The following is a 25,933-nucleotide window of genomic DNA, read 5'->3' as shown; positions in this document are numbered from 1 at the left end:
GGCCAATCACAACGCACTGGATAGTTGGTTAATCAGAGCACACCTCGCTTTTCAGACCGATTAGTTTTGTAAAAATCGACGCGTTTCAGAAAGGCCATACATAGAGGAGAAACAATAATGTACAGTATGTGGAAGATAATGTGTTTTTTGAACCTTAAACCGCATAAACACATTTCATTACACCAAATACACAAAATAATGTTCTTTTTAGCAGCATCATATGACCCCTTTAAATTAATTAAAAATAATAATTTAAATATTAAATAAAATACATGTATTTACAGTGTTAATGCAATTTATTTTATTAACTTACCATTTATTTTGATTTAAAATATATATATTTATATTTAAAATATAAAAATATATATATTTATATGTCTAAATGCTATTATGTACATTATCTGTTTAATTTGAATAATGTCATGTAGGACAGTCTCTGTACTAAACATCTAAAATAAAGAGATTGACGTACATACAGTGTTATACAGTAAAATTATTGTTATAAATGTTTCCAAGTGAACAAGAGATTCTGCCTCAAAAATATTCAAATTTTTAAATATTTGTCTTAATTTATCATGTAAGTTTTTCCTGGACTGCAGGTGGAAACAATTTATCATGGTAACCACAGTTTTTGACAAAATAACTTGATATTAGCCACCATAATCATAAAAAAAAGTTAAATAAAAATAAAATAAAAACAATTTAAAATGGAAAAAAGACAAACAGGTTAAGAAGACTTTATTGACTGTAAAACAAACCTGCTTTATTTGGGGAGCTCATTTGACCACCAGGGTTTAATGTTCTAGTTTGTCATTTATTCTTCCTCTTTTCACTCTCTTCTGCTTACCTGGACACGGCAGAGTCCCAAAACCGAGGAGACTAAGAAATACAAGGTTTGGCTGGTATTTTGAATGTGTGTATGCGTATATTGTGTCTGTAAGTGCATGTTTGTGAGTGGGGTCTTTTCTTCTTCATTAATATTCTGACAAACATCAGCTACAGTCTTGAGTTCTACATCATCAATCAACATCAATCATTTTGAAGTACTTTTTACATTTAGTGATGTAAAGGTCAGTGATGATGGCCTTTAGATGCTCAGATACCTTTATTTTCTTGCTGCTGCCGTTATTTAGATTTTTTTTTTATCTCATCAATCAACATCAATCATTTTGAAGTACTTTTTACATTTAGTGATGTAAAGGTCAGTGATGATGGCCTTTAGATGCTGCCAGAGAGTCCAAAAGCAGACTAAAAAACCTTTATATCCCATATATGATTATTGGAATGCAAGCTGAGAATAATCAGATACCTTTATTTTCTTGCTGCTGCCGTTATTTCGATTTTTTTTTTATCAGTCCTATTCTGGTGTAGATATTATTCCTCTATCCTGCTCTTGGGATTTTTCATTGCAATAAACACACTGTGATATATGTGCTTGACTTTCCTGTGTTATTCTATTATCAAATTTCTTTTTCTCTCCTACAGGATGACTACATCCCTTACCCCCGGATTGAGGATGTGAGTCCACGAAAACACACACACACACACACACACTTATAAACACACAACAGTTCAAATTAAACATAAAATCAAGCCTAGTTCTATGTACTCTATACTGTTTTGTAATTTAGCACAAGAGAGTTTTCATTATGTTCAAGTGTTTTAAGGTTGGAAGGAACAGATTGTCTCTATTTATCACACGGCTCTCTGGAATACTTGATTTTGATTGGTTAATCAATGCATGTATGTTTGATAATGATTGCTATGCTGTTGTCCCTGGCAACAAATCTCATACACTGTGCTATTTATTTTTCCATAATTTTATAGGTAGCCATTAGCTTTCATTAATAACTTCAACACTGCTATTGTTAACAGTTAAAGCTATAAATGTATTGAAACTTTGATTAAAATATTTTTCATATAGACATTTGTAATGTTACACAAGATTTCTGTTTTAAATAAATGCTATTCTTTGAACTGTGATTTTATGTGTTATGCAAAATACACCAGAATAGAAAACATTTTTTTTTAAATTTAATATTTCATAATATTCCTGTTTTTGCTGTGTTTTTGATCAAATAAATGCAACCTTGGTGAGCATGAGACTTCTTCAAAAAGATTTTAAAATCTCACTGAACCCAAACTTTTGAGCAGTAGTGTATATTTATATAATAATAAGATATATTTACATAATCATAATAAGTACACAAGTTGCTGATGTGCAGGGTTTGTGAATGATTTTATTGAGTTATATAATTGAAACCAATATAACTTTTATTTGTTGATATATGTTGGCTAGGTCTTGGAGAAGAGTGGTCCCTACCCTCAGGTCATTTTACCTCAGTTTGGTGGATATTGGATTGAGGATCCCGAGGCTCCGGTTGGGACGCCCACGTCCTCAGACAGCAGCTTCTGTGAGGAGGAAGAGGATGGTCTGAGCCCTGGTGGAGAAGGAGGCTTCAGCTACAGGCTGGAGTGTAACAGCATCTCACGGGCTTACCGCAAACACTTTCTGGGCAATGTGAGGATTCATTTGTTAATGCCGACAGTATGTTTAATTTCTACACCGTAAGTTCACAGGGCCAAAAGTAGCCATAGCTGAAGAAACACCCATGCATTATAATGGGTTATTCTCACCACGGCCACAAAATGCCAGTAAATGCCCTTTTAGCTGAAAGTAAGTGTCTTGTCTGAGGTAATATTTCATGTGCCTGTAGCTTATTTACTCACAGCTCTTCATACCACTTGGATATTAGGTGTGATGGCGCCTCTTTGAACAAACATTTTGTACGGCACTTTTTTGTATCAGTTGTGTGTCACAGAGAGCATGCCTGGAACGACACAGAGCCACACTTGAGTTATAAAAATGCAAACCCAGTCTACTGGAAAATGAAACTCTCCATATTGAAATATGTGAGGAATGAACCTGTGAAATGACGCCTGTGTAAACACCTTTCTCTTTCTCAGGAGCACATGAACTATTACTGCACAGCCAGTAGTATGGGACACCTCATCATGTCTCTGAAGTATGAGGAGGCAGATGGACAGGAGTCTCTCCGCATCATGCTCAGGTGCCATATCCAGCACATATTGAAACTCTGGTATAGTCATTGCAAGATAGGCCTATATTGTCATAGTAAATAGCTGAGCATTTATTTTTATGTCATTTTCTAGGTCAAAAACAAAGACCCTTCATGAGCGAATCCCACTTGAAGGCCTCCTCCAGCTACCAAGTGTACCACAGATAGCCAAGGTGTGTACTGGCAAGATATACAGCACCAGATAAATGTCTTCAAAGCTATTAAATAACACAAATGGAAACGTTGCAGTGACCAAACAAATCAAAACCGTCTTTTAGATAGTTCCATTGGCTTGATAATAACCGGGATGCTTTGAAGGAGCTCCTATGTATCCTCAGTTCTTGTTGGGAGTTCCTTTATTATCCACTCTAACTCAGCCATTCAGGAAAAAAAATAAATAATAAAAATAAAAAAATCAGGGAATTAGGGCCAGATTCACTCAACAGGGCAAATTAGCATGAGAGTGCATTTCCAAAAAAGCGCTAATGGGAGTGGAAATTTCCACAGGTGATTTACTGAATGCGCAAATTAAAGAACACAAACGCAGCCTGATCATTTCCATAATGACCCACACAATCTACTAAGAGCAGCGCAAATTAGCGTCTGCTTTAAGACTTGCTTTTTTGGAGCGTTAAATAATGGCGCAAATACCAGTAATTTGACAGGCGCAAACGTTAGTAAATCGCGTTGCGTGATTCATTTTAAAGGGGTCATATGATGCAATTTCAATTTTTCCTTTCTCTTTGGAGTGTTACAAGCTCTTGGTGCATAAAGAAGATCTGTAAAGTTGCAAAGACTAAAGTCTAAAATCCAAAGAGATATTCTTTATAGAAGTTAAGAGTCAGCCACACCTACCTAAAAAGGCTCGTTCTAACTTTTTTATATTTAAAGAGTTTTTATATTTTATATATTTAACGCGAGTTTTTTGGGCAGTGTAGAGTAGATCTTGTTGTTTGTCATTTCTCCAATCACAAATGCATTTGGTTTTATGTTTACGCGGCGCGATGCAACGCAACGAGTAAAAAGACAGTATAAGTCATTATAATCCGTAATTATGTCCCCACTGGATGCAACAAATGCCTCGTTTATAATGGGTTTTAATGTTTATGTCTCGTAGCTCCGGCGGGACAGGGCATCACAATATGGTAAGGGACGTAACATTTCCGCCACACGCTTGAGGTATTCGGCCAATCACAACGCTCTGGATAGCTGGCCAATCAGAGCACACCTCGCTTTTCAGACTGATGAGCCTGTAAAAATCGACGCATTTCAGAAAGGCGGGGCATAGAGGAGAAACAATAATGTACAGTATGTGGAAAATAATGTGTTTTTTTAACCTTAAACCGCATAAACACATTTCATTACACCAAATACACCAAATAATGTTATTTTTAGCAGCATCATATGACCCCTTTAATACTCTCCTCCCATAAATTTAGCGTCTGAAAGGGAAACTCCTACAAATGCATATTCAATAAGGTCAGGGGCAAAATTAACTGTGTCCATGCCTTTTCAGCGCTAATTCTTCACTGCGCGTCTTTAGTAAATCCTGACAGTACTATTTTAACGCCAAAAGACGTTTGCGCTGGTGCAAGCTGTTAGTAAATCTGGCCCTTAATTTCATGTTTAGTTAAAAGCCACACAATAAATTTGTCTAGAAAATTCATTTGGATCATGTAAGTGTGATATTTCAATGAAACAGTCTTTAGGATCATGAGAAACATGTGCAAACCTATCACTGCCTAGTCAGTCAGTCACTTAAGACTTAAGTCAATCACTTCTAAGCCAATGTCATGTCTAAAAATCAAGTTCAAATGAGCTTTGCACATCCAAAGAAAAATTTAATAGAAAAGAAAATTCTTCATACACTACTGTTCAAAAGTTTGTAGTCGGCAAGATTTTAAACGTTTTTGAAAGACGTCTCTTATGCTCACCATGGCTACATTTATGTGATCAAAAATACAGTAATATTCTGAAATATTATTACAGTTTTTTTATTGTAATATATTTTAAAATGTAATTTATTCATGTGATGATGAAGCTGAATTTTCATCAGTCATTACTCCAGTCTTCAGTGTCACATGATCCTTCATAAATCATTCTAATATGCTGATTTGGTGCTCAAATAACATTATTACTATCACGGTCAATGGCAGTTGTGGTGCTTAATTTTTTTGTGGAATTTTTTTTTTCAGGATTCTTCAATGAATAGAAAGTTGAAGATTTATTATTAAAAAAATTAAATCTCAGGGTTTCTTTTTGTACAAAATTATCACTTTGATCATTTTAATGCATCCTTACTGAATAAAATATTAATTTCTTTAAAAAAAAAACATACTGGTCCCAAACTTTTGAATGTTTGTTATAAATTTTAATTCTTTCATCCAACCACCAAAACCCATAGGATTGTGGGATATCATAGGCAGTGAAGGCTACTGGGATTAAAAAATTGGTCAGATGAAGGCATCTTAATAGACTACAATTACATTATGTAGGTCTGCAGTCAAGCTGTTAAATTGTACAAGGACACACATTCTCAAAAAATCTCTCTCACAAAGTCTCTCAAGACTTAGCAGACCTCTTTTGAACTTCCCTCAATCCACTCAAAAGATGCGAGATGTTCACATCAGATGTGTCCTGTGTGTTTCAGCTGCTCTGCGATGACGTCACAGGTCTGAAGTTCAACCCCGTCCTCTACCCTAGGGTGAGCATTTCTGTCTTTTTCACTCCATCTGTGACTTACCTACTCAAGGCAGCAGGGTGAAATAGGGCTGGGCTTTGCTCCGTCTCACCCTAGTACCCAAGTCATCTGAATTAATATGTTCCTGTGCTCCAGGGGAGTCACAAATCCATCTGCTTTACACTGCCTGGCATGCCTGAACTACATAGTGTGTTTGAGAGAAGCCTTGACCATCTCAAGGCTGTGCATGGTCTGTCAGGCATGGCAAACACAAACGCCTGAATTATGGAAAGGCACTGACACACATATTTACCCCTGTGGGCGCTTTCTCTCACTTTCTGTTTTCTCTTGCCCAAGGCCTCGCAACTGATCGTCAGTTTTGATGAGCACGAAGTGAACAACACTTTCAAGTTTGGAGTCATCTATCAGAAGTTTGGTCAGGTGAGAGAGTCAGTCTTGAGTTGTTGTCTTCATTGTACATACTTTGACTGAAGTTCTCGCTCTTTTTCTTCGTTTCCCACTGGTATTGTCTCTTCACATCAGACAACAGAGGAAGAGCTGTTCGGGAACAATGAGGAGACGCCAGCCTTTACTGAATTCCTCAGTGTTTTAGGAGACAATATTGAACTGCAGGATTTTAAAGGGTGAGAGATGGAGATTAAGCGCTGAAAACTGCTGCCAAGGTTCACCTGTGCTCACATAAAAGGCTTGTTTTAATATTAAACAATATTCAAAGAATCCATTTGTGGATAATTGATTTAATTTACTCATTGTGAGTGATTTTGACTGGAAGCCTGTTTGCGGTAATCAGACTGATCTGCCTAAGCGGTACTTCTGCAGAACTCATTTGTCTGGTGTGTGTGGTATTGTGTTGCTCAGGTTCAGAGGCGGTCTGGATGTGTCTCATGGACAGACAGGATCGGAGTGTGTCTATACTACGTTCCGTCAGAGAGAAATCATGTTTCACGTTTCCACAAAACTCCCTTTTACAGAAGGAGACATTCAGCAGGTGGGCTAAAAAATCCAGACTTTTTTAAAGGCATAGTTCACCCAAAAATGAAAATTTCTTCATGATTTACTCACTCTCGAGCTATCCTAGGTGTATATGACTTTCTTCTTTCAGATGAATACAGTCAGAGTTATATTTAAAAATGTCCTGGCTCTTCCAAGCTTTTTAATGGCAGTCAATGGGTGTTAAGATTTTGAAGTCCAATAAAGTGCATCCATCCATCATAAAAGTACTCCACACGGCTCTGGGGGGTTAATAAAGGCCTGCTGAATCGAATCGTTGTGTAAGAAAATATCCATATTTAGAACTTTGTAAACTGTAATCTCTAGCTTCTGCTAACTATCGTACACGTGTTCACTAGAGAGTGGCATTCTAGTGTATGACGTTGGACCGCATGTACGACAGTTGGTGCAAGCTAGAGATTATGGTTTATAAAGTTTTAAATATGGATATTTTTCTTACACAATATAACTCAGATTATATTTTAATATAACTCTAATTGTATTCATCGGAAAGAAGAAAGACACATACACCTATGATGGCTTGAGTGTGAGTAAATCAAGGGCTCATTTTAATTTTTGGGTGAACTATCCCTTTAATGTTAATTTTTTTTTAAATATATTATTTCATTTTTAGTTAAACTTTTTAAATCTAACATTATGTAATATTTAAATATTATGTAATTATTTAATATAATTGATTCATTTTATATTTTCATTTTTATCTTTATTTATTTTTTAATTTGTCAAGGTTTTCATACACACTTTAGATAATATTTCACTCTAAAATCAACAGAAGAAAAAAAAATCTTCACAAATCCCTTCCAAATCTTAATTATTGTAGTGGACAGTTATGATTTTAATTATGGCTGTTTTCTTTTTGTTTGTTTTTTAAATTAGCAAAAAGAAAAGATATTTAAAGATATTACCATGATGTAAAAATACTATACAGTTAAAAAAGTCTATTATTGTTTTGTGTTACGGTAATGAGATATATTTGCATTACCGCAATGACAACTGGGGAGACATGTACTTAATGAAATTCACATTGTAAAATAATTTAAGTGTTTTAAAAATATAAATATAAATAAAAAAGTGCAAATATTAATTATTTATATTTTTAGAATATCATATTTCTAAATATTAATAATCTATGTATGTTGATCTGGGCTGAAAATGTGTTGGTAAATCCATTGCATTCAAAATATTTATAAATATTTTCCTCTTGTGTCATATTCTCTCAGCTCCAGAGGAAGAGACATATTGGCAATGACATTGTCGCAGCCGTCTTCCAGGAAGAGCCCACACCATTCGTACCTGATATGATCGCATCCAACTTCCTTCATGCCTACGTATTAGTGCAGGCGGAAAACCCCTGCACTGATCACACCACGTACAAGGTTTGTCAAACACCTCACTGAATTACTCCAGATGCCCATCAATCCCATCAATCCCGCTGATCTGAGATATTGATCGTGTTCACAGGTGTCCGTCACAGCGCGAGAGGATGTCCCTCCGTTCGGCCCCCCTCTTCCAAACCCTTCTGTCTTTAAGAAGGTAACATAAAAGATTGCTTCAGTTAAATGTTGTAGGAGATGATAATTTGTGTCATAAGATGATGGAGATCAACACTTTCCCAGGGTCCCGAGTTCCGGGAATTTCTCCTGACAAAATTGATCAACGCAGAAAATGCATGCTGCAAGTCAGACAAGTTCGCCAAGCTAGAGGTGAGAAAACAGATCCTGAGATTCAGGATTCACTATAGTATAAACAATTGATTTGAAGGAATAATCACCCAAAATTTTAATATTCTGTCATTATTTACTAATGAATTTTCATTTTGGGGTGAGCTATCGCTTTAATTAGTCTATCTGAATCATTGTCTGTCGTTCTGTGTGTGTGTTTGACAGGAGAGGACACGGGCAGCACTGTTAGATAACCTTCACGATGAACTGCACAGACAGACACAGGCCACAGTAGGACTGGGCTCAGCTACAGATGAAGAAAAGCTAGAAAATGGAGGTCATGGAGGGCTGCTGGAGTCTTTTAAGGTGAGATGTCTTGTCCTTGACCGCTTAAAAACCCAGAGAACTAAAGATTTTACTGAATGATGTTGCTCTTTGGCTTTGTTCTGTTCAGAAAAGTATTCTCAATTCCCTCTCAAATATATATAAAAAAAATATTCTACAGTATGTACTTCCAATCAAAATTTTGGGGTCAGTAAGATTTTTTAAAGGAATTAATACTTTTATTCAGCAAGGATTCTTAAGTGACAATAAAGACAAATAATATTACAAAAGTTTTCTATTTCAAACAAATGCTGTTCTTTTGAACTATCTATTCATCAAAGAATCCTGAAAAAAATGTATCATGGTTTCCACCAAAATATTAAGCAGCACAACTGTTTTCAACACTGATAAAAAGAAATGTGGCCCCACTTTATATTAAGTGGCCTTAACTACTATGTACTTACATCAAAAATTAAGTACAATGTACTTATTGTGTTCATGTTGTATTGCAAAACACTTTTGCTGCTATTGAGGTGGGATACGGGTAAGGTTAGGGACAGGTTTGGTGGTATGGGTAGGTTTAAGGGTGGGTTAAGGTGTAAGGGATGGGTCAACTGTGTAATTATAAATGTAATTACAGAAATTAATTACAGATGTAATTACATGCAGGTATTTTTAAAATATAAGTACAATGTAAAAACATGTATGTACACAATAAGTGCATTGTACCAAATTATTAATTTAAATGTAAGTACATAGTTGTTAAGGCCACTTAATATAAAGTGGGTCCAGAAATGTTTCTTGAGCAGCAAATCAGCATATTATAATGACTTCTGAAGGATCATGTGACTCTGAAGACTGAAGACTAATTCAGCATTGCCTTCACAGGAATAAATTACATTTTAAAATATTTTAAAATAGAACACAGTTATTTTAAATTTTGTAATAATATTTCACAAAATGACTAATTTTACAGGTTTTCAAATAGATTCAGCTTTGTTGAGCATAAGACTTCTTTCATAAATATTTAAAAATCATTCCAACCCCAAACTGTAATGTTAGGACTTCTATTGAAAACACAAACTTAGCTTGAAATATCTTTTTAATCAATAGATGCTGCCTTGGTGAGCATAAGAGACTTCTTTAAACAGCATTACTGAGCCTAAACTTTTGAACAGTTATGTGTATAGACAAAGTTTTTAGCATCTGGTTTTGAATGTAATTTTTGTGTAGGACACAAATGGTACACAGTAATGGTACTGCTAAAATTTTCCTGTTTACTTGTCTATCTGTCTGTGTGCATGTGATCCTGTCTGTCTGGATATTAAAATGTATGAAACTGAGCTGCTCTGGACTAAGCTCTTAGAAGGCCTGTGTGTGTGTTTGGGACTATATGGATGATTTTGCCGTGTGTGGGTGTTTTCAGGCAGGGTGGATGTGTGTGTGGGGTGGTTTGCAGACACACACATATACTGCGGTGCTGATCTGCGTTGCAGCTGTGACTGTGTATCAATACCAAGCCGAACTGATGCAGATGACCAGTGCACATGAAACAATACATTAAACATGTATACAGTAGCGGCAGAGCTAATATCTCCCGATCTTCCTCCAGCACCAGCAGCTTCAGCAGCACAGCAGGGGAGGGAGACGGACTGGAGGAGCTGGAAATGGTGACACACACTTATACACAGACAAAAGAGTTCTGTTGACCTTTCAGGAGATTCAAGAGTGCACTGCAAAAAACTGTATTTTTGACCTCTTTTCTATTCAAGTATCTCCTTAAACCAAGTACAAGCGACACGGCATACGATCTTAATATGTAATATATATATATATATAAATGTATTTATCTATCATAATATGATACATTTTGTGAAAATATTGTGAAATATTTCTACAATTTAAAAGAATGGTTTTCTATTTTAATATACTTTAAAATATGATTTATTCCTGTGGTGGAAAAGAAGAATTTTCAGCAGCCATCACTCAGTGTCACAGTGTCACGTGAACCTTCAGGAATCATTCTAATATGCTGATTTATCAGCATTGTTGGAAACAGTTGTGCTGCTTAACATTTTTTTGTAACGTGATACTTTTTTCAGGATTCTTTGATGAATAAAAGTAAAAAAGAACAGCATTTATTCAAAAACAAATCTTTTGTAACAATAAAAGTCTTTACTATCTCTTTTTATCAAGTTATCATATCCTTGCTGAATGAAAGTATTAATTTCTTTCAAAAAAAAAAAAAGTACTGACCCCAAACTTTTGAACGACAGTGTATATTGTTACAAACTATTTTTTTTTGTAAAAAGATATATCTTGGTGATACACACTGCAAAAATATAGATTTTTTTGATTAAGATATGATTAAGAAAATCATTTTTGCAGTGTGTTTCTTTCTCTAGCAAAGCTCTTGAAATAACTGCCTTAGATAAGCTCACTGTGAAAACAATTCAATTATGCTTCAGTCTCATCTAGAAACTTCCTGTATACAGATGATTTGCAGATAACCATCACAAACTAAATGGCCCTTTGCATTGATCCACTCAGCCTGACACCTGTCGATATGCTTAATTACTGCAGCACAGCTAGTTCTAGGACAATCTATAGCAATCGTACTAGTATTAACATTACCACTGCAGTTCACTCAGACTGACTTTTGGTGTGTGTTGTGTCCTGTAGAGCAGTCACCCGTCCACGGCTTCATCTGTGTACAGTCCATCTCTCAGCGTGGAAAGCCAGAACTCTGGAACGCCGCTGATCATGTGCCGCAGTCCCACAGGTGAATTAAGCAATCATACACAATAAAAATAAACTGAAGCAATCATACACTACACAGCCAAAAGTAAGTGGACACCCGAAAACCAGACCCATATGTGCTTGCAGAACTTTTTCGATTTATATGCAATTGGTAATAGTTTAAATAGGGTAGGAACTATTTCATCTATAGCTCATCAGAACACAAGTAAAAATGCTGAAACTTGTTTTATAATTATTGTTAACAAATAAACAACAAGTCTGATTTTCTTGCTGAAATTGTACTGGAGGCCATCCAAGTTCTTGATGAGTTTGTTTCTTCATTGGAACAGATTTGGAGAAATTGTCATTACATCATTTATTCACCAATGGATCCTCTGCAGTGAATGGGTGCCGTCAGAATGAGAGTCCAAACGGCTGATAAAAACATCACAATAATCCACAAGTGATCCACACAAATCCAGTCCATTAATTAACGTCTTGTGGTGTGAAAAGTTGTTAAGAAGCAAATGCATCACTAATGCGTTTTAACTTTAAACCGTCGCTTCTGGCCAAAATACCAGTCCATAATCCATAATAATGCTTCATACATTGAAAAAGTCCATCCCCTGTTCACATCCCCCTCACATCAAAATCCACCAACATATTTGTTTAGAACTGTTTTGGACTGTGTTTGCTTGTAAACGGTGCTTGATTTATGCATATTTCTCTCCTCATTCAGATGTGACAACTTCTTCACTGGAGAAAGCAATATTATGGATAGAGGACTTGTATTTTATCTGAAAATGACTGTTTGAAGTAAAAAATTAGTTAACAATGGATTTGTTTCTTACAAACATGCAGCTTTTCACTTCACAAGACGTTAATTAATGGACTGGAGTCGTGTGGGTTACTTGTTGATTTTTGTGATGTTTTTATGTTTGAACTCTCATTCTGACGGCACCCATTCACTGCAGAGGATCCATTGGTGAGCAAGTGATGTAATGCTAAATTTATCCAAATCTGTTCAGATGAAGACACAAACTCATCTATACCTTGGATGGCCTGAGGGTGACTACATTTTCAGCAAATTGTTATTTTTGAGTGAGCTTACTTTAAAAACTGGAAAATTAGAAATGTTGAACACTAGAATGTTAAAAATGTTTACTAAAATAAACAAGTTTAAAGGAACACGCCACTATTTTTGAAAATTGGCTCATTTTCCACGGGTCTGGCGGTAGCACTTTTAGCTTAGCTTAGCATAGATCATTGAATCTGATTAGACCGTTAGCATCTCGCTCAAAAATGACCACAGAGTTTCTATATTTTTCCTATTTAAAACTAGACTCTTCTGTAGTCACATCGTGTACGAAGACCGACGAAAATGAAAAGTTGCGATTTTCTAGGCCGATATGTCTAGGAACTATACTCTCATTCCGGCGTAATAATCAAGGAACTTTGCTGCCGTACCATGGGTGCAGCAGGTGCAATGATATTACACAGCGCCTGAAATAGTCCACAGCTAGGTAATAGGAAAAATATAAAAACTCTTTGGTCATTTTTGAGCGAGATGCTAACGGTCTAATCAGATTCAATGATCTATGCTAAGCTGCAGCTAAAAGTGCTACCGCCAGACCCGGAGATCGGCTGAATGGATTCGAAAACGGTAAAACTCAACTGTTTAACTCTAGGGGAGTTGGAAAATGAGCCAATTTTCAAAAATAGTGGCGTGTTCCTTTAAGTACTCCAATTAAAACTGAAATAAAAAAATAAAGCAATCATACACTTAAACCTGAAAACCCGACCCATATATGCTTGTTGAACATTTCTCATTAAAACCATTAATAGGAAATTGATAATTGTTGAAATAGTCTGACAAGGTGGTGTCCACATATTTGTAGCTATGAGATGTGCATAAACATGAGTATACTTGCATGCACACACATGCTTGCACTTTGGCACTTTAACAAAAAACAAGAACTCACCCAGTGTTTTCCTTAGATGGAAAGAGCAAAACTTCACCGAGGTCAAACTTGAAATTCCGCTTTGACAAACTGAGCCACTCCACAGTAAGTACTGTATCCTCGAATATCTTTTAATATTGACTGGGCGTATTTTGAAATTGGTTTCAAATTCGGTTGTTTTATGTTAGATCAGATTAATGACAATGACAATGTTGAAATGGTAACAGTGCGTATGTTACTCAGGGTTTTATAGTAAAAATGCATTTGTTGTTATAAGTCTGTAACAGTGCATTTGATTCTATTTGTAAACTGAATAATGAGATTAGAATTCATTCACTAAAAATAATCCTTCCTCTTTCTTTCAGGGTCATTAGGTCAGACAGAAGCCACTGCATGGACATAAGGTACTTTGAATATTACAGTAATTACATATCTTTAAGCTAGGTATGGACAGATGCATCTTGAAATACAATCTTGCATAAAAATATAAATCTAAAGTTTTTCTTAGTACTAATTTTATAACCTTTTAATTATTTAGCATAAAAATGAATGTGGATCAAAGATTTTAAGTGAAAAAAAAAAGATTTTTTTAGTAAGTATAGTATATATGGAAATAATAGAAAGAACTAGTTCTCCTTTTACTCATCAGAACAAGTAGAAATACTGAAATGTGTTCTATAATTTTGTTAACAAATAAACACAATAAATGAGTCTGGTCATTTCCGATTTAGCCTCTTTTAATGGTAATTACGGATATATATATACATATATAGTTTATTTATTTATTTATTTAAGGCTAAATAGAAATATAAAAAATAATACAAATTACCAAAATAACAAATAATAAAATTGCTAAAACGTAAACTAAGTTTAAAATTAAATTTAGAAAAATAAATCTATCTGTATTTATATTGACGTCAGAAATAGTGGTTATATATAGTACTTGGTATCAGATCAAAAAGTAAATAAGTGTCTATCTCAGTTTATATGTACTTTAGTGAATCTGTGCACTCTTAAAAGTACATAATTTACTCAGTGCGTCTGTTCTTTGTCTTTCTAGGCAGTGACTTTGAATGGATTTTTATAGATTGGAAGAAAAAGGGACCATTTCCTCTTGCCATTGCGACAGTTATCACTGTTCAACATAATACACAACTGAACACTATTGTTAGAACTGATCCTACAGACACACGAAAAGGGTTTAGAGGACAGAAATTAACACCAGTCTTAGTAGAAAAAGCAACAAACGTCTCTGTTTTTCCAACATTGTAAATGTAGTGCTCAAACAAGTGTTGAAACTATTCTTGCCTAACTGCAATTGCTTTCTAGACAGATGCTCAATATTATCACAGCTACATGAAATACTTGAAGAGTTCTCAGTCATTAAATGTTACAAGAGATAAGGACTACAAAGTATCATTATAAGCACCTGTACTGTACTCAGTCTTTTGCAGAGATTACGGGTCATTTTGAGTCTTGTAACACTGCCCATCAGTGTAAGCCTTAAAATACTGTACACTAACTATGCTCTGCTGAGGATTGAGTCTGTTCTTTTATTTTTGAGTGATGTGAAAAGGTCAAATTCACCTTTCCCGAGGGTAACCAAAGATGAAGATTGCCAAGGTTTATTTGTGGTAAAAGGGGAAGGGTTTTGACAAAAAACATAACCTTGCATGGATGGCGAAGACACATTTTATTATATTTTTAAAGCAAAATTGGTTTGTTTATTTCAGCGTATATTTAGTTCTCTAAATAAGACTTCAGTATATTTGTTCAACACTGGGTTGGCAGATACTGCTAACTTTATTGAACAGATATATTTGCACAATTGAACCAAAAAAAAGAAAGAAATTATTTACTTCATTAAATTTCATTTTTAACTCTCAAACACACTTGAGAAAGCACAGACACATAAACATGGTTCTTCTTAACTTCAGACTTGTGGATGTACAAAAAGGTCCTTTTTTGTAAATGCTTCGTTATTCAACTTTGGCTGGCAGAATAATTTTTGAACAATTTTTGAAGGATTTTCTTTTGAAATGTTGTTATTTATTTACATATGTGTGTCTCTGCTCATTCCTTATGATTCTGTTAGTTTTTCAGCGGTACTCAATGGTGAGGGCATTAGACTGCAGAGAGCGAGTTAAATATTCTTGTACAATAGTTACAAACTCTGACATAAAATGTGTTGGCATATATGTTTGTACTGCCATAATTTATTGCTTTAAAAATTGTTGATGTTACGTAAAAAAAAATTTACACAGAGTCAAATTAAAATAATTTAACAGATAATTTAAAAGATTATGTATATGTATATTTGGTTATGGCATGTGCCATTAAGAATTTATTATAAAATAAAATGTATTTTATGTCAAATACCTGTCTGTTGTGTAAAACATTTAAAAAATGACACCAATTCGGTTTGCTCAGATACATCTCTTTTTATTTTAGGTACAATCTTACATTCTACATACACAAACAAACATCCTACAGTGTTTCTGGAAGAACACCACCATTCAGTATGGCGTTACAACCACTGTATAATAAATCAAAGTGTAACATTGTTAGCATTCACATTTCAAAGGATCTCAAGTCAGGTTGATATCTTTTCAATCTTGTTGACTAACAATTCAACTGTACTGCCACAGTGTTTACAGTCATGTTTGCTCTGGTATTGAAAATAACCCACAGCCACAAGTGAGATAGAAATGCAAGATGTCTTTATGTTCGGCTGAAATGCACAGAGGAATAGACCGTTGGCTCAGACGCTTGTTTTGGATGATCATCCAGCCGCCTTGAATCACTCAATGCAACTTCTGCATACACCAGCTGCACAAATAATGACAAGTAAATAAATCGATCATATTCACTGATTAAACAAATCCGATTCTTATCAGAACGCACAATGTACTGATGTACTTACTTCCTTTTTTGTTTTCACTCTAGATGCATCTAGAACAAGAAAAAGTCATCCCCCCCAAAAAATTTATTATAATAATTTTTAAATATTTAAGATAAAAAACAATTGATAAGTTGATTGATATATGACACATTTGCAGAATAATGGAGTTGACTCTTACAGGACGTGCGGGGGTGAGGCGGGACAGGGGGTAGTGGTGGATGAGGATCCCGGGTGAGACACCAAACAAATCCCAAAACAACAGGAAAACACATCAAGGCACCAAAACAAAGCAGAACTCTATGAGAGAGGCTTCTGACTGATGAGTCTACTGTTGCTGTCCAGAAATAAAGATTTTATTGTTAGCAATATATTGTATGGAAATTAGGAAACCAAAAATTGAAACATCATTTCAAACCAACAGCTTGTCCTGCATGCATATGTATATACCTGCAGTCACGTTAACAAATGTCACATGTCCACTGCTAGTTAAATTCTGAGACCAGGATATCAGGCACTTGTATGCTCCAGCATCTGACTGGTTGATGTTGTGAATGTGGAGTAACAGATGTGTGCTATTGGCTGTTGAGCTGTAACTGGACATCTCGATTCGTTCAGAGGGAGTGAGGAAAGTAAATCTTGTTCTGTCCGATTCCTGGAAAGTCCATCCTCCAGTCCAGCCAGGAAGCCCACAGTGTTGCACTTCACAGCTCAACTGGAGACTGCCGCCCTCCGCCACAAACTTTGTAGCACGACTTGCTCGAACAGATGAGCACAGTTCACATACTGAAATGAGAATACAACAAGCGACTTGAGTTTTAGTTAGGCCTATACAAAGCACTTTTGGACTTTGTACAGACTGTCTTATTATTGAGCCCTTAAAGTGACTTTAGTGAAGTCGCGTGCTTACGAGAAACGCGTGAACAAGAAAATCGTACAAAATATTACCATAAACCTGAAACCATAACGCGTGAGCAAGCGAAAGTTGCGAAAATGTTTCCACTCTGCAAATGTCAGTTTACAATACTAAACATTATTTGTGGAAAAAGTACATTTAAAAGTGCAGCAGATTTAACTATGAATTTGAGAAGTAACTTACCTTTTAAAATACACAAAAGTGCCAGAAACGTCAAGGAACACCTGTAAGCTCTTTTCATCCTTTATAATATTTATATATTATCCATACTATCTATCGACTGTCCTCGCAGCCACAGAACAGATTCGGAAGAGCAGTCAACAGCCAACTTTTCTGTCAAGTCTCCGGGGACGAACAACAAAGGGTACTTCTAAACTCTTCCTAGCTCCGTAAACACCCACTCTCTTTATTCACTGCAGGAAAATTGACTCCTCTTTCGGTAATTACGGTACATATCTGGCAGCTTCAGCCGTATTGTAAATGTGTACTTGAGGAAGGGCATGCAAGCTCACCCAACACTAAAGGGAAACCTGTAGGCTATCACATCCTTCCTGTTGGAGCAGGGAAATCACTCTCAATCACTGCTGACATTCCATTATAACTGGACTGAAACTAGGACACAAATGGTGGGATCTAGATAGACTAACATTGCCAAAATGTGAATCTTTCCTTGCAATGTGATTGTGTGGTGTGCCAAGCTGTGATGTGACAAATTTAGCATAGGGCACTTTGGGCAGGAAATTAAACAACCCAGAACATGTATAAAAGGCTTTACCCTTATTTTTTAAATGCTGTCGATATTTCATTTTCTTTGTGTTTATGCTGTTTAGAGTGTATTACTATACTACTACGATTACTACTACTACTCTTAGTATTTTGTATTCAAATCTGAACATCCTTAAAATAAGATATATTTATGTGAGAATAAAAAAGGAAAAAAGAGACATTAAGAAAATATAGAATATATCGTTTTTTTTTTTACTCCACTGGCAAATTATATTTAGATTTATGCTTAAATAAAGAACAGTGCATTTCAAATATCTTATTGGAAAACAAGACACAAATACTGATTAAAATACTGATTTTTTTTTGCAGTGCATAAGGGAAATGAAATTCTGAAAACAGTGATTTGCTGTTTATTCGTTTGTTTATCCATTTAATTTTTGAGTCTTGAGTGATTTATACTAAGATATGCCACAGTTGTTCTGGCTGAATTATTATTATTAGTATTTATTTAGGTAAAATTGTTGCATGGTGCCATATATAACACTGTCAGTGAAATTCCATGAAGAAGAGAAGTTTAACTTAAATAATGGTTTCTGCTGTAGCCACGTGGTGGTGCTGAAAGTAAATAGTTTCTCAGCAGTCAGCTGGGAAATCTGGACTATAGTTAAAGCAAAAAGGGGCATGTGCAGGCAATTACACAGCTGCTGCAGATAAAAGCCAAGCTTAAACAGAACCTGCTGCTGCTGCTCTGTTGCTTTAAGACATATTACCTTCACATTGTCTTGATATGCAATACATTATTTCTGTGACAAATGTGGTCATTAACTGTAATATGGAAAGAGTCTTCAAAATATCTTCTTTTTTGTTGTTGTTGCAAAGAAGAAAGTCATACAGGTTTAACAACTCAACAATTTAATCATTTTTGGGTGAACTATTACATTAAGCAACAAATGAGACTCGGGCAGCATTTTGGCAAAGGGAGGCTCCCTCAGAAGGTTCCTTTGAGCTGTGCGATTGTTTCCTGCAGAGAGTAACTTGAGTCAATGGACCTTAATGGTAACCAGATGTGTAGGACGTCAGTGTAGACTTACAGTCTCAGGATATGTCTGTTTTTCTTGGAAAGCGCGTGGTACAACACCAACCCTAAGTTACGCAAGAGCTAACAAAATCATTTAACCATTTAGTTGAGTCATATTAATATAAGCTTGTACTTGCAAAATAACTTTTTTCATTTACAGACCTTTTACAGGTCTGAAAGTGAATCTGATCTCCAATCCTTATTGTTATCAGTCAAAACAGGAAACTGGACAGTGACCACCCAGGAATGGGCAGGAATGAGTGTGTGCTGGACCACTGCTGGTCAACCCACATGGCTTAAAACAGGTAAGTAAAAGCAAACACTCACAGGTCTGTGCTCAGGAGCAAACAACAGTGACTAAACTGGCAATTCCATGTTTTTGATGCTACAGTGTCATAACGAACAAAGGAATTAGCTAATGCTCACAGCCATGTACTGTACAAATAATTTTTATTTTTTTATTTTAAAAGGCAGATTAGTGTCCTCTGAATGGTGCAGTCCCAAGAAAGAATGGTTTCTTGGCAGTACAGATTGCACCATGATCAGATTACTCCATAGGCATTTCCTCAGCCTTCACTGAATGTACAACAAGGCTCTTTTTTCCCAGTGATCAGACCAGGTCTTCTGAGGTTTCTTGAATCCACGCTGCAGAGGTATGCAAAAAATTACAAGTGTACTGTATTATGGTATTGCACTAATGCATTACATGGAATGTAAACATCATTATGTGGTCAGCACCTCTCAAGGGAGTTTAGCTACATCAAATGGCCTGTTCTGACACAAAACACTAACCTGGTTGAGCGTGACGTGTGAACACAGAGCCTGGTGTGTCTATTCTGGTGCACAATAAAGCTTTTCTCTTGCACGCAGTGTTACAGTGAGAAAGCCTCTATTGTGTTGGTTTTCTGATACTGTGAGACTTGCGCTGAGTCTTTAACAAAAGGGACTGAAGATGACTTTACTGTGTGTGACTCCAGCAGCAGCTGGAGAATGAAACTTCTGTGCACTGCAACACACTTAAGCATGGAAGACCGTTTCCACCGCAGAATAAATTTTTTTTAACTATTTATTTCACAATTCAGACATTTTTCTCCTCACAATTCTGAGTTTATATCTCACAATTCAGACTTGTTTTTCTCAAAATTTTGAATTGTGAGATACAAACTCATAATTAAGAGAAAAAAGTCAGAATTATGAACTAAGTCAGAATTCTGAGTTTAAATCTCCAATTCTGACTTTTTTTTTCACAGAATTGCAAGTTTATGTCTCACTGTTCTGAGTTTATATCTCCCAATTCTTCACTTTTTCCTCAGAATTGCAGTTATTTTGAAATAACAAATTGCAATTATCTTTTTCATTTTTTATTCTATGGTGGAAACAAAAACAGAATTGTGAAATATAAACTCAGTATTCAGAGATGTAAACTCAGAAGTTTATATCTGACAGTTCTGAGTTTATATGTCGAAATTCTGAAAAAGGTCAGAATTGTGAGGAAAAAAAGTCTGAACTACTGAATGTTTTAGAGAATATTTAGAGCAAAAATAAAATTCAGACATAGATAAAAAAAAAAAAAACCTGGTACTGTTTTAAGGATGTGAAATCCAGAGAAATGTTGTTTGCTTTTTATGTGGTGTCTTTTTAAAAGCATGGTGAACTAAATATCAGCCAAGAATAATTACTGACCTGCCTTTGTTTATTCAAAGAAGCACATGAGAACTTTAATTTGTTTGTACTGTATACACAGCCTGATCTCATGAGAAACAAAACAATATTACGAGGTGGAGACTTTGTATGAATTTGTATGATGTGAATCAAATACATCATTTGAAAACATAAGAATGAGATTGTACGAATTCATATGAATTAGCACATCAATTCGCCAAACAGTAAAATAGTTACGAATTGCCATGAGACTGTGTTGGTGTGGATCATCTGAATCGGAAATCAATAGCAGCATGCTGTGAAACAACAAGCACTGGTATGGCACTTTGTAAGAATGCTTTTCCAATGAAAAATTCATGAGATTTTCATGGGTGAAATATGACCATGGCTGCATTTTTTTCCAGGCTTCATTACGTTTATTGTTGGGTTTTTAAAAAGCTATAATTTTTAAAAGAATGCAAGAATAAACACAGAATATCTCCTATTAAAATAGATTGCTAGAATCTTAATCTTTCAAAATTGGCAGCAATGATGACATTCACACAGAATGTGTTTTTGTGTTTTAAAGCATGTGATGTAGCGTAGCGGCATGGCAAAGAAAACAGGATTTTCTGCAGTTTTCCCATTGTTTTTCTATGTAAACATGCTAGATGGATGTCTCTGACTATTGCACATGTTAAAAGTTCAACTTAAAAACGTTTCTCTAGACATGCCATGCGTCTGGTGTTTTTACATGCAAAAACGCATGAACCCTTCCTAATATATGCTTACTACTGGTTTGCAATTGGTCTTATTTTTTCTTTTCATTCCTTTGCATACTAAATTGTGATTGGACTTTTTATTTACAAAGAGCCAAAGTTAATCTTTTGCTGCATTACAGCAATGGTATTTCCTTCAGGAAATGCTAATCTAGTTTATTTTGAAGGATTTTGCCTTCTTAAAATGGTGTTTTTGAGAAATCACAGAAAATGGGGAGAAAGTCATGATAACATTCACTGATTGTTTGTTCTTGTTCCTCTTTGGCCCGTTTATTTACATTACTTATTTATCCTGAGCATAGCAGAGAGTGCAAAGTAATGAAGAGAAAGTTGAGCCATTAAGTAAACCTTTTTTTCCACAAAGCTTTTGTGTAGAAAAGAAGAGGGGGATGTGTCTTTGGCATTAGTCTCCTAGAATTTCAAAGAGCTGGATCTTGGCAATAATTCAGAGCAGCTAAGGGGATATATGAATACTTGGTCTGTGAGGCCTAAAAGCCTAAAGCCTGACAGGCTGAAGTCATCTGTTCCAATTCAGCCATCAAGTCTTCTGTTCGCCTAAAACGGCTGTCCATGGTTAGTATGAGTGAATGGATAATGCCTTATTCTTGTCAAATAAGTGTAGGGTAAAACGCTGGGTGTGTTTTTTATGAACAAATCATGGCTGTCTGAGTGTGTTAGACTGAGGAGAACCACATTAGTGAGGCCTGTATTATGACTAAACACACTGCGTGACTCAGAAAGATGTGCCGAAATGCACGTCGGCCCTGGCTTAACTTTGGAAGTTTTGATACAGTTTGGGGAAGTGCGAGCCGTTCATGCCAGACTGGGGAGAGAGATGTTGTAATAATGTAAAATATGTGAAAAATAATGTGTTTTTCGAACAACCTAGTATGAGAGCCTGTTCTAGTACACCCCCAAAACAAAATCAAGACTTTGTAAAAGAGCATAACAGGACCCCTTTAAATCACAAAACTGAGCACAAACATACTGGCATATGTGTAAAGTTGATTATCTTTTATTAGGAGTATAGTTTTGTACTCACATGATGAACAACCATCATGCATTTTATTTTAAAAGTTAAACATTAAAAGTGCAAAATGTCAGAGCAACATCAAGTAAACGTCTGTGAAATGGCAATTTAGGAATTAGAAAGAGATGTGAACTCATTAATGTTACATTTCCCTCAAGTGTCAGTCTACGTGATGTGATTTTGTAGTTTGTAAATCATATTTTAGGTTCAGTATTAGGAGAACAATATAATGCAATAATAAATTACATTATAATGCAAAATGTACATTCCGCATATTGTATTTTATCCTTTGTGCTTCTGTCAAAAATGCCCCACTTTCAACCAAGTAAAAACACCTAAATTAAATATACCAAATTGTATTGCCTTCAGTGTTTAAGGTCAAATCATTATAAACCTTCTGAAAATATATACATTTAATTATGCATTAGTGTAAACTGTACAGCTTTTATGATCATTCAAAAATGATGACATAAGGTCATGAGGGGCATCCAAACATTAGAAATGTATTATTCCAAAATACTTAATGAATTACAATTTTAAGGCACCATGGCTTCTAAACTGACCTGCAATACTGGTGTTTGTACAAAGTGTTTGAATACACAACTTGTGAAACTTTAAGACTTAAGAAAAAAACACACCGCAAATCACAGGTTACATATTAAGTGAAATATAACTAAAGTGCATGTGTCATTGCGATATACTGTGCGTGCTTAAATGTGCTCAACACGTAAAATAAAGGACCTTAGTTGACATAGTATGTGCAAATATGATGCAATCTTGAATTACAAAAAATAAAAGATCTTATGAGATACTAAAAAGGCACAGAGATGAGAAAAGGAGTCTTTCTTGGCACTTCAGGCTCACAAGATCATTCCTGCGTTGTCACAGGTAAGTATATCATTGGGTTTGGCTTGTCCAATCTGTCTGTGAAACTGTCCTTGCTTGTGTGTCTTCCAGCAATGCACATTTGGACCTAAAGAGATGCTCTTTATGCTTGGCATCTGGGTAAAGACGGTCCTTGATAATGGTGTGACAGGATTATGGGACAAATTGAGCTCTTGTAAAGAGACAAGTCCACTAAATACATCCGGGCTCAAGGTCTTGAGCCGGCTGTTGTTTGACAAGTCTAAGACCTGTAGGGTCTTCAAACCTCTAAAAGCACCTGGTTGAATGAGGGTCAGGTCGGAAAGGCTGCTGAGAGACAGGTGAACCAGTTCTGTCATTGAATCAAAGGCCCCTGCATCAACGCTGGAGATGAGATTCCCATCCAGGTTCAGATACTGAAGTGGGATGCCGTTGAGCATCGGCACCTTCCTCAATTGGTTCCCTGCCAGCATAAGACTCTTGATGTTCAACGGATGGCCAGGCGTCTTCCTGGAAACGGAGGTAAGAAGGTTTTGCGACAGGTCCACCATGATTGGTACATCCTGTGCTCTGGTGGTGAGCAGATCAAGGCTAAACTCTTTGAATCGGTTTTCACTCAGGTCCAGCTCAACCAGAGGGAGTCCGGTGAAGCAGCCGTCGCCGAGATCCTCAAGAGCGTTGTTGCTCAGGTCCAACGTCTCAAGGTAGCGAAGTTTAGAGAACGCTTTGGGACTGACATGTGAAATGAGATTGCCGCTCAGGTCCAGACTAACCAAGGTGGTGTAACCCGGTCCGGAGAGCATCGAGTCGCTGATGGAGGTGATGGAGTTTAAAGAGAGGTCGAGATGGGACGTGTCCAGAGGGATGGGGACAGGAGCGTTCCCAGGGCCGATTCCACTGCAGTCCACTTTGGTAAGGCTGAAACTGTCGAAGAGGCCGAAGCTCTCCACCTCACACCGACATTGCGGATGGCAGTTCTTCACCGCTCCCATGACAGCCAGGCCAAGCAAAGAGAAGAAAAGACACAGCAATGTGGCCATGGTGAGCTATAAACCAAAAAAAAACAACACACAGTACACGGTTAAATTTCACAGTCATAAAAGTACCAAAACAGAATGAACCAATCAAAATCAAGTGAACGTCAACATTTAGTTCTCAGTTCACACTGGTGTTTAGTTCCTATAAATGAGTTCCTATAACCAACCAGTGCGGAATCTCCTATTATCAATATCGTTGTTATAGTTACCTTGATAGTTATTGTTCTTTACGTGAACTGGCCTTAAGGGTCTGGCATTCCATGTTACCATCAAAACAGAACCATAACCCACTTCAGTGGTCTTTGAGAGGTTTGAAGAGATTAGTCGCTCATTACATATGGTAATTTATTTGCAGCTGGACCTACATGCTTGTCACTCTGGGTCTGTGTTGATTCATTCGTTACGCTAAAAGTATAAATATTCTTCCCTTCTAGTGCAACTTTATATTTTACGCACATTCTCAAAGGATTTTACCTCATTCTTATGATCAAAGAACCTATTAAATTTAAATTTCTCAATTATAGCAACAATTTGTCTTGATTACAAGGGTGCAAGGCTGTTCTCATGGAGAATTTAAGGACGGTTAACACATAATCATTCAGTTAAAGAATATTAAGAAACTCAAAGTCTTTGATGCTTTAATATGCTTTAACAATTATTAGAACAACTATTAGAAATTATTAAGATAATTAACTTATTAAATTAATGAAGTTAAATTATAAAGTTAAGTTAAATGATTAATATCTATAATATCAGTGTTATTTGTGAAATAAATAGAAAAAGCTGTAAATCTAAGTCTATATTTATGGTAAATTCTGTAATAATAATTTATCACATTCAAATTTGTAATTCAGGTTATTCAATATGAAAGCAAATAAAATAATAATATAAAAATGATATTCAATATAAATTCTATCAATAAAAAGCCATTACTTCAGTCTTGAGTGTCACATGATCCAATAGAAATTATTGTAATATGCTGATTTGGTGTTTACACAACATTTCTTATTGTTATCAGTGTTGAAGACAGTGCTGTTTTAATATTTCTGTGGAAATGATGATACATATTTTCAGGACTCCTGATTAATACAGTTCAAATAATAAGTTCAAAATGTGTGTGTGTGTGTATGTATTAGGGCTGCACGATAAATCAAAATGGAATCATCGCGATTCGATTCGATTCAGGATTTTGATTTCACGATTCGATTCGATTCACGATTTTGATTTCCGATTCGATTCACAATTTTTTTTTTTTACAAAATGAGATTTAAGAGATTATAAATTAAATGTGTCCTTTTATTATTGCTTGGAAAAACTACTGTACGTTTCTTTGTGAAATTGAAATATAACACTATAATAATATACTAATATAGCACTTGTAAATTATTGCTCTTTTGTTGGTTTTGATTGCTTCTATTGTCCTCATTTGTTAGTCGCCTTGGATAAAAGCAGTTGCTAAATAACAAAATTTAAATATAATGTAAAT

At 35.6% G+C, this 25,933-nt stretch overlaps 2 protein-coding genes, 1 long non-coding RNA gene and 1 pseudogene across 4 annotated transcripts in view; 2 read left to right on the top strand and 2 right to left on the bottom strand.

Moving 5' to 3' along the window:
• Window positions 1–10,341, top strand: part of LOC107757319 (rap1 GTPase-activating protein 2-like) — a 12,056-nt gene extending 1,715 nt beyond the window's left edge. Inside the window, exons 2-15 of the mRNA XM_016574763.1 lie at window positions 861–893; window positions 1,486–1,518; window positions 2,300–2,521; window positions 2,968–3,071; window positions 3,175–3,253; window positions 5,731–5,784; window positions 6,118–6,201; window positions 6,304–6,404; window positions 6,640–6,769; window positions 8,013–8,168; window positions 8,254–8,325; window positions 8,409–8,495; window positions 8,679–8,819; window positions 10,204–10,341. Of these exons, the coding sequence (XP_016430249.1) occupies window positions 861–893; window positions 1,486–1,518; window positions 2,300–2,521; window positions 2,968–3,071; window positions 3,175–3,253; window positions 5,731–5,784; window positions 6,118–6,201; window positions 6,304–6,404; window positions 6,640–6,769; window positions 8,013–8,168; window positions 8,254–8,325; window positions 8,409–8,495; window positions 8,679–8,819; window positions 10,204–10,341 (1,434 nt within the window). The remainder of the gene's footprint in view (window positions 1–860; window positions 894–1,485; window positions 1,519–2,299; window positions 2,522–2,967; window positions 3,072–3,174; window positions 3,254–5,730; window positions 5,785–6,117; window positions 6,202–6,303; window positions 6,405–6,639; window positions 6,770–8,012; window positions 8,169–8,253; window positions 8,326–8,408; window positions 8,496–8,678; window positions 8,820–10,203) is intronic.
• A 17-nt stretch (window positions 10,342–10,358) lies between these two features.
• Window positions 10,359–15,760, top strand: LOC107756606 (uncharacterized). Its single transcript, XR_001641836.1, has 5 exons — window positions 10,359–10,447; window positions 11,460–11,559; window positions 13,515–13,582; window positions 13,843–13,881; window positions 14,538–15,760. It is a non-coding gene; the product is annotated as an uncharacterized LOC107756606 (long non-coding RNA).
• Window positions 15,761–15,908: 148 nt separating this feature from the next.
• On the bottom strand, window positions 15,909–17,923 carry LOC107756594 (uncharacterized). 2 transcript variants are annotated; one of them, XM_016573782.1, is made up of 5 exons: window positions 17,476–17,923; window positions 16,827–17,162; window positions 16,558–16,707; window positions 16,401–16,429; window positions 15,909–16,306 (listed from the first exon to the last, which is right to left on the bottom strand). In XM_016573782.1, exons 1-5 carry the CDS (start codon window positions 17,531–17,533, stop codon window positions 16,199–16,201), a joined length of 681 nt encoding a protein of 226 aa, XP_016429268.1. In that variant the 5' UTR covers window positions 17,534–17,923; the 3' UTR covers window positions 15,909–16,198. The 2 variants fall into 2 exon arrangements, with proteins under 2 accessions (XP_016429268.1, XP_016429259.1); XM_016573773.1 differs by having other exon boundaries at window positions 16,558–16,713; window positions 17,476–17,919.
• Window positions 17,924–22,745: 4,822 nt separating this feature from the next.
• LOC107756585 (tsukushin-like) overlaps window positions 22,746–25,933 on the bottom strand; it is a 7,617-nt pseudogene continuing 4,429 nt past the window's right edge.

The sequence above is a fragment of the Sinocyclocheilus rhinocerous genome, unplaced genomic scaffold, assembly GCF_001515625.1.
Source record: "Sinocyclocheilus rhinocerous isolate Xijiao unplaced genomic scaffold, SAMN03320098_v1.1 scaffold1152, whole genome shotgun sequence".
Taxonomy (NCBI): domain Eukaryota; kingdom Metazoa; phylum Chordata; class Actinopteri; order Cypriniformes; family Cyprinidae; genus Sinocyclocheilus; species Sinocyclocheilus rhinocerous.
This window is presented reverse-complemented; position numbering and strand designations above follow the sequence as displayed.

Bases quoted from the DNA above. Each gene is read 5' to 3' on its own strand.
- LOC107756594 (XM_016573773.1), bottom strand. From the start codon at position 17,533: ATGAAAAGAGCTTACAGGTGTTCCTTGACGTTTCTGGCACTTTTGTGT. The intron at 16,714-16,826 runs GTATATACATAT...ATTTCTGGACAG, and splicing joins ATTTGTTAACGTGACTGCAG to CAACAGTAGACTCATCAGTC. The intron at 16,307-16,400 runs GTAAGTACATCA...TTATTTGTGCAG, and splicing joins GAGTGAAAACAAAAAAGGAA to CTGGTGTATGCAGAAGTTGC.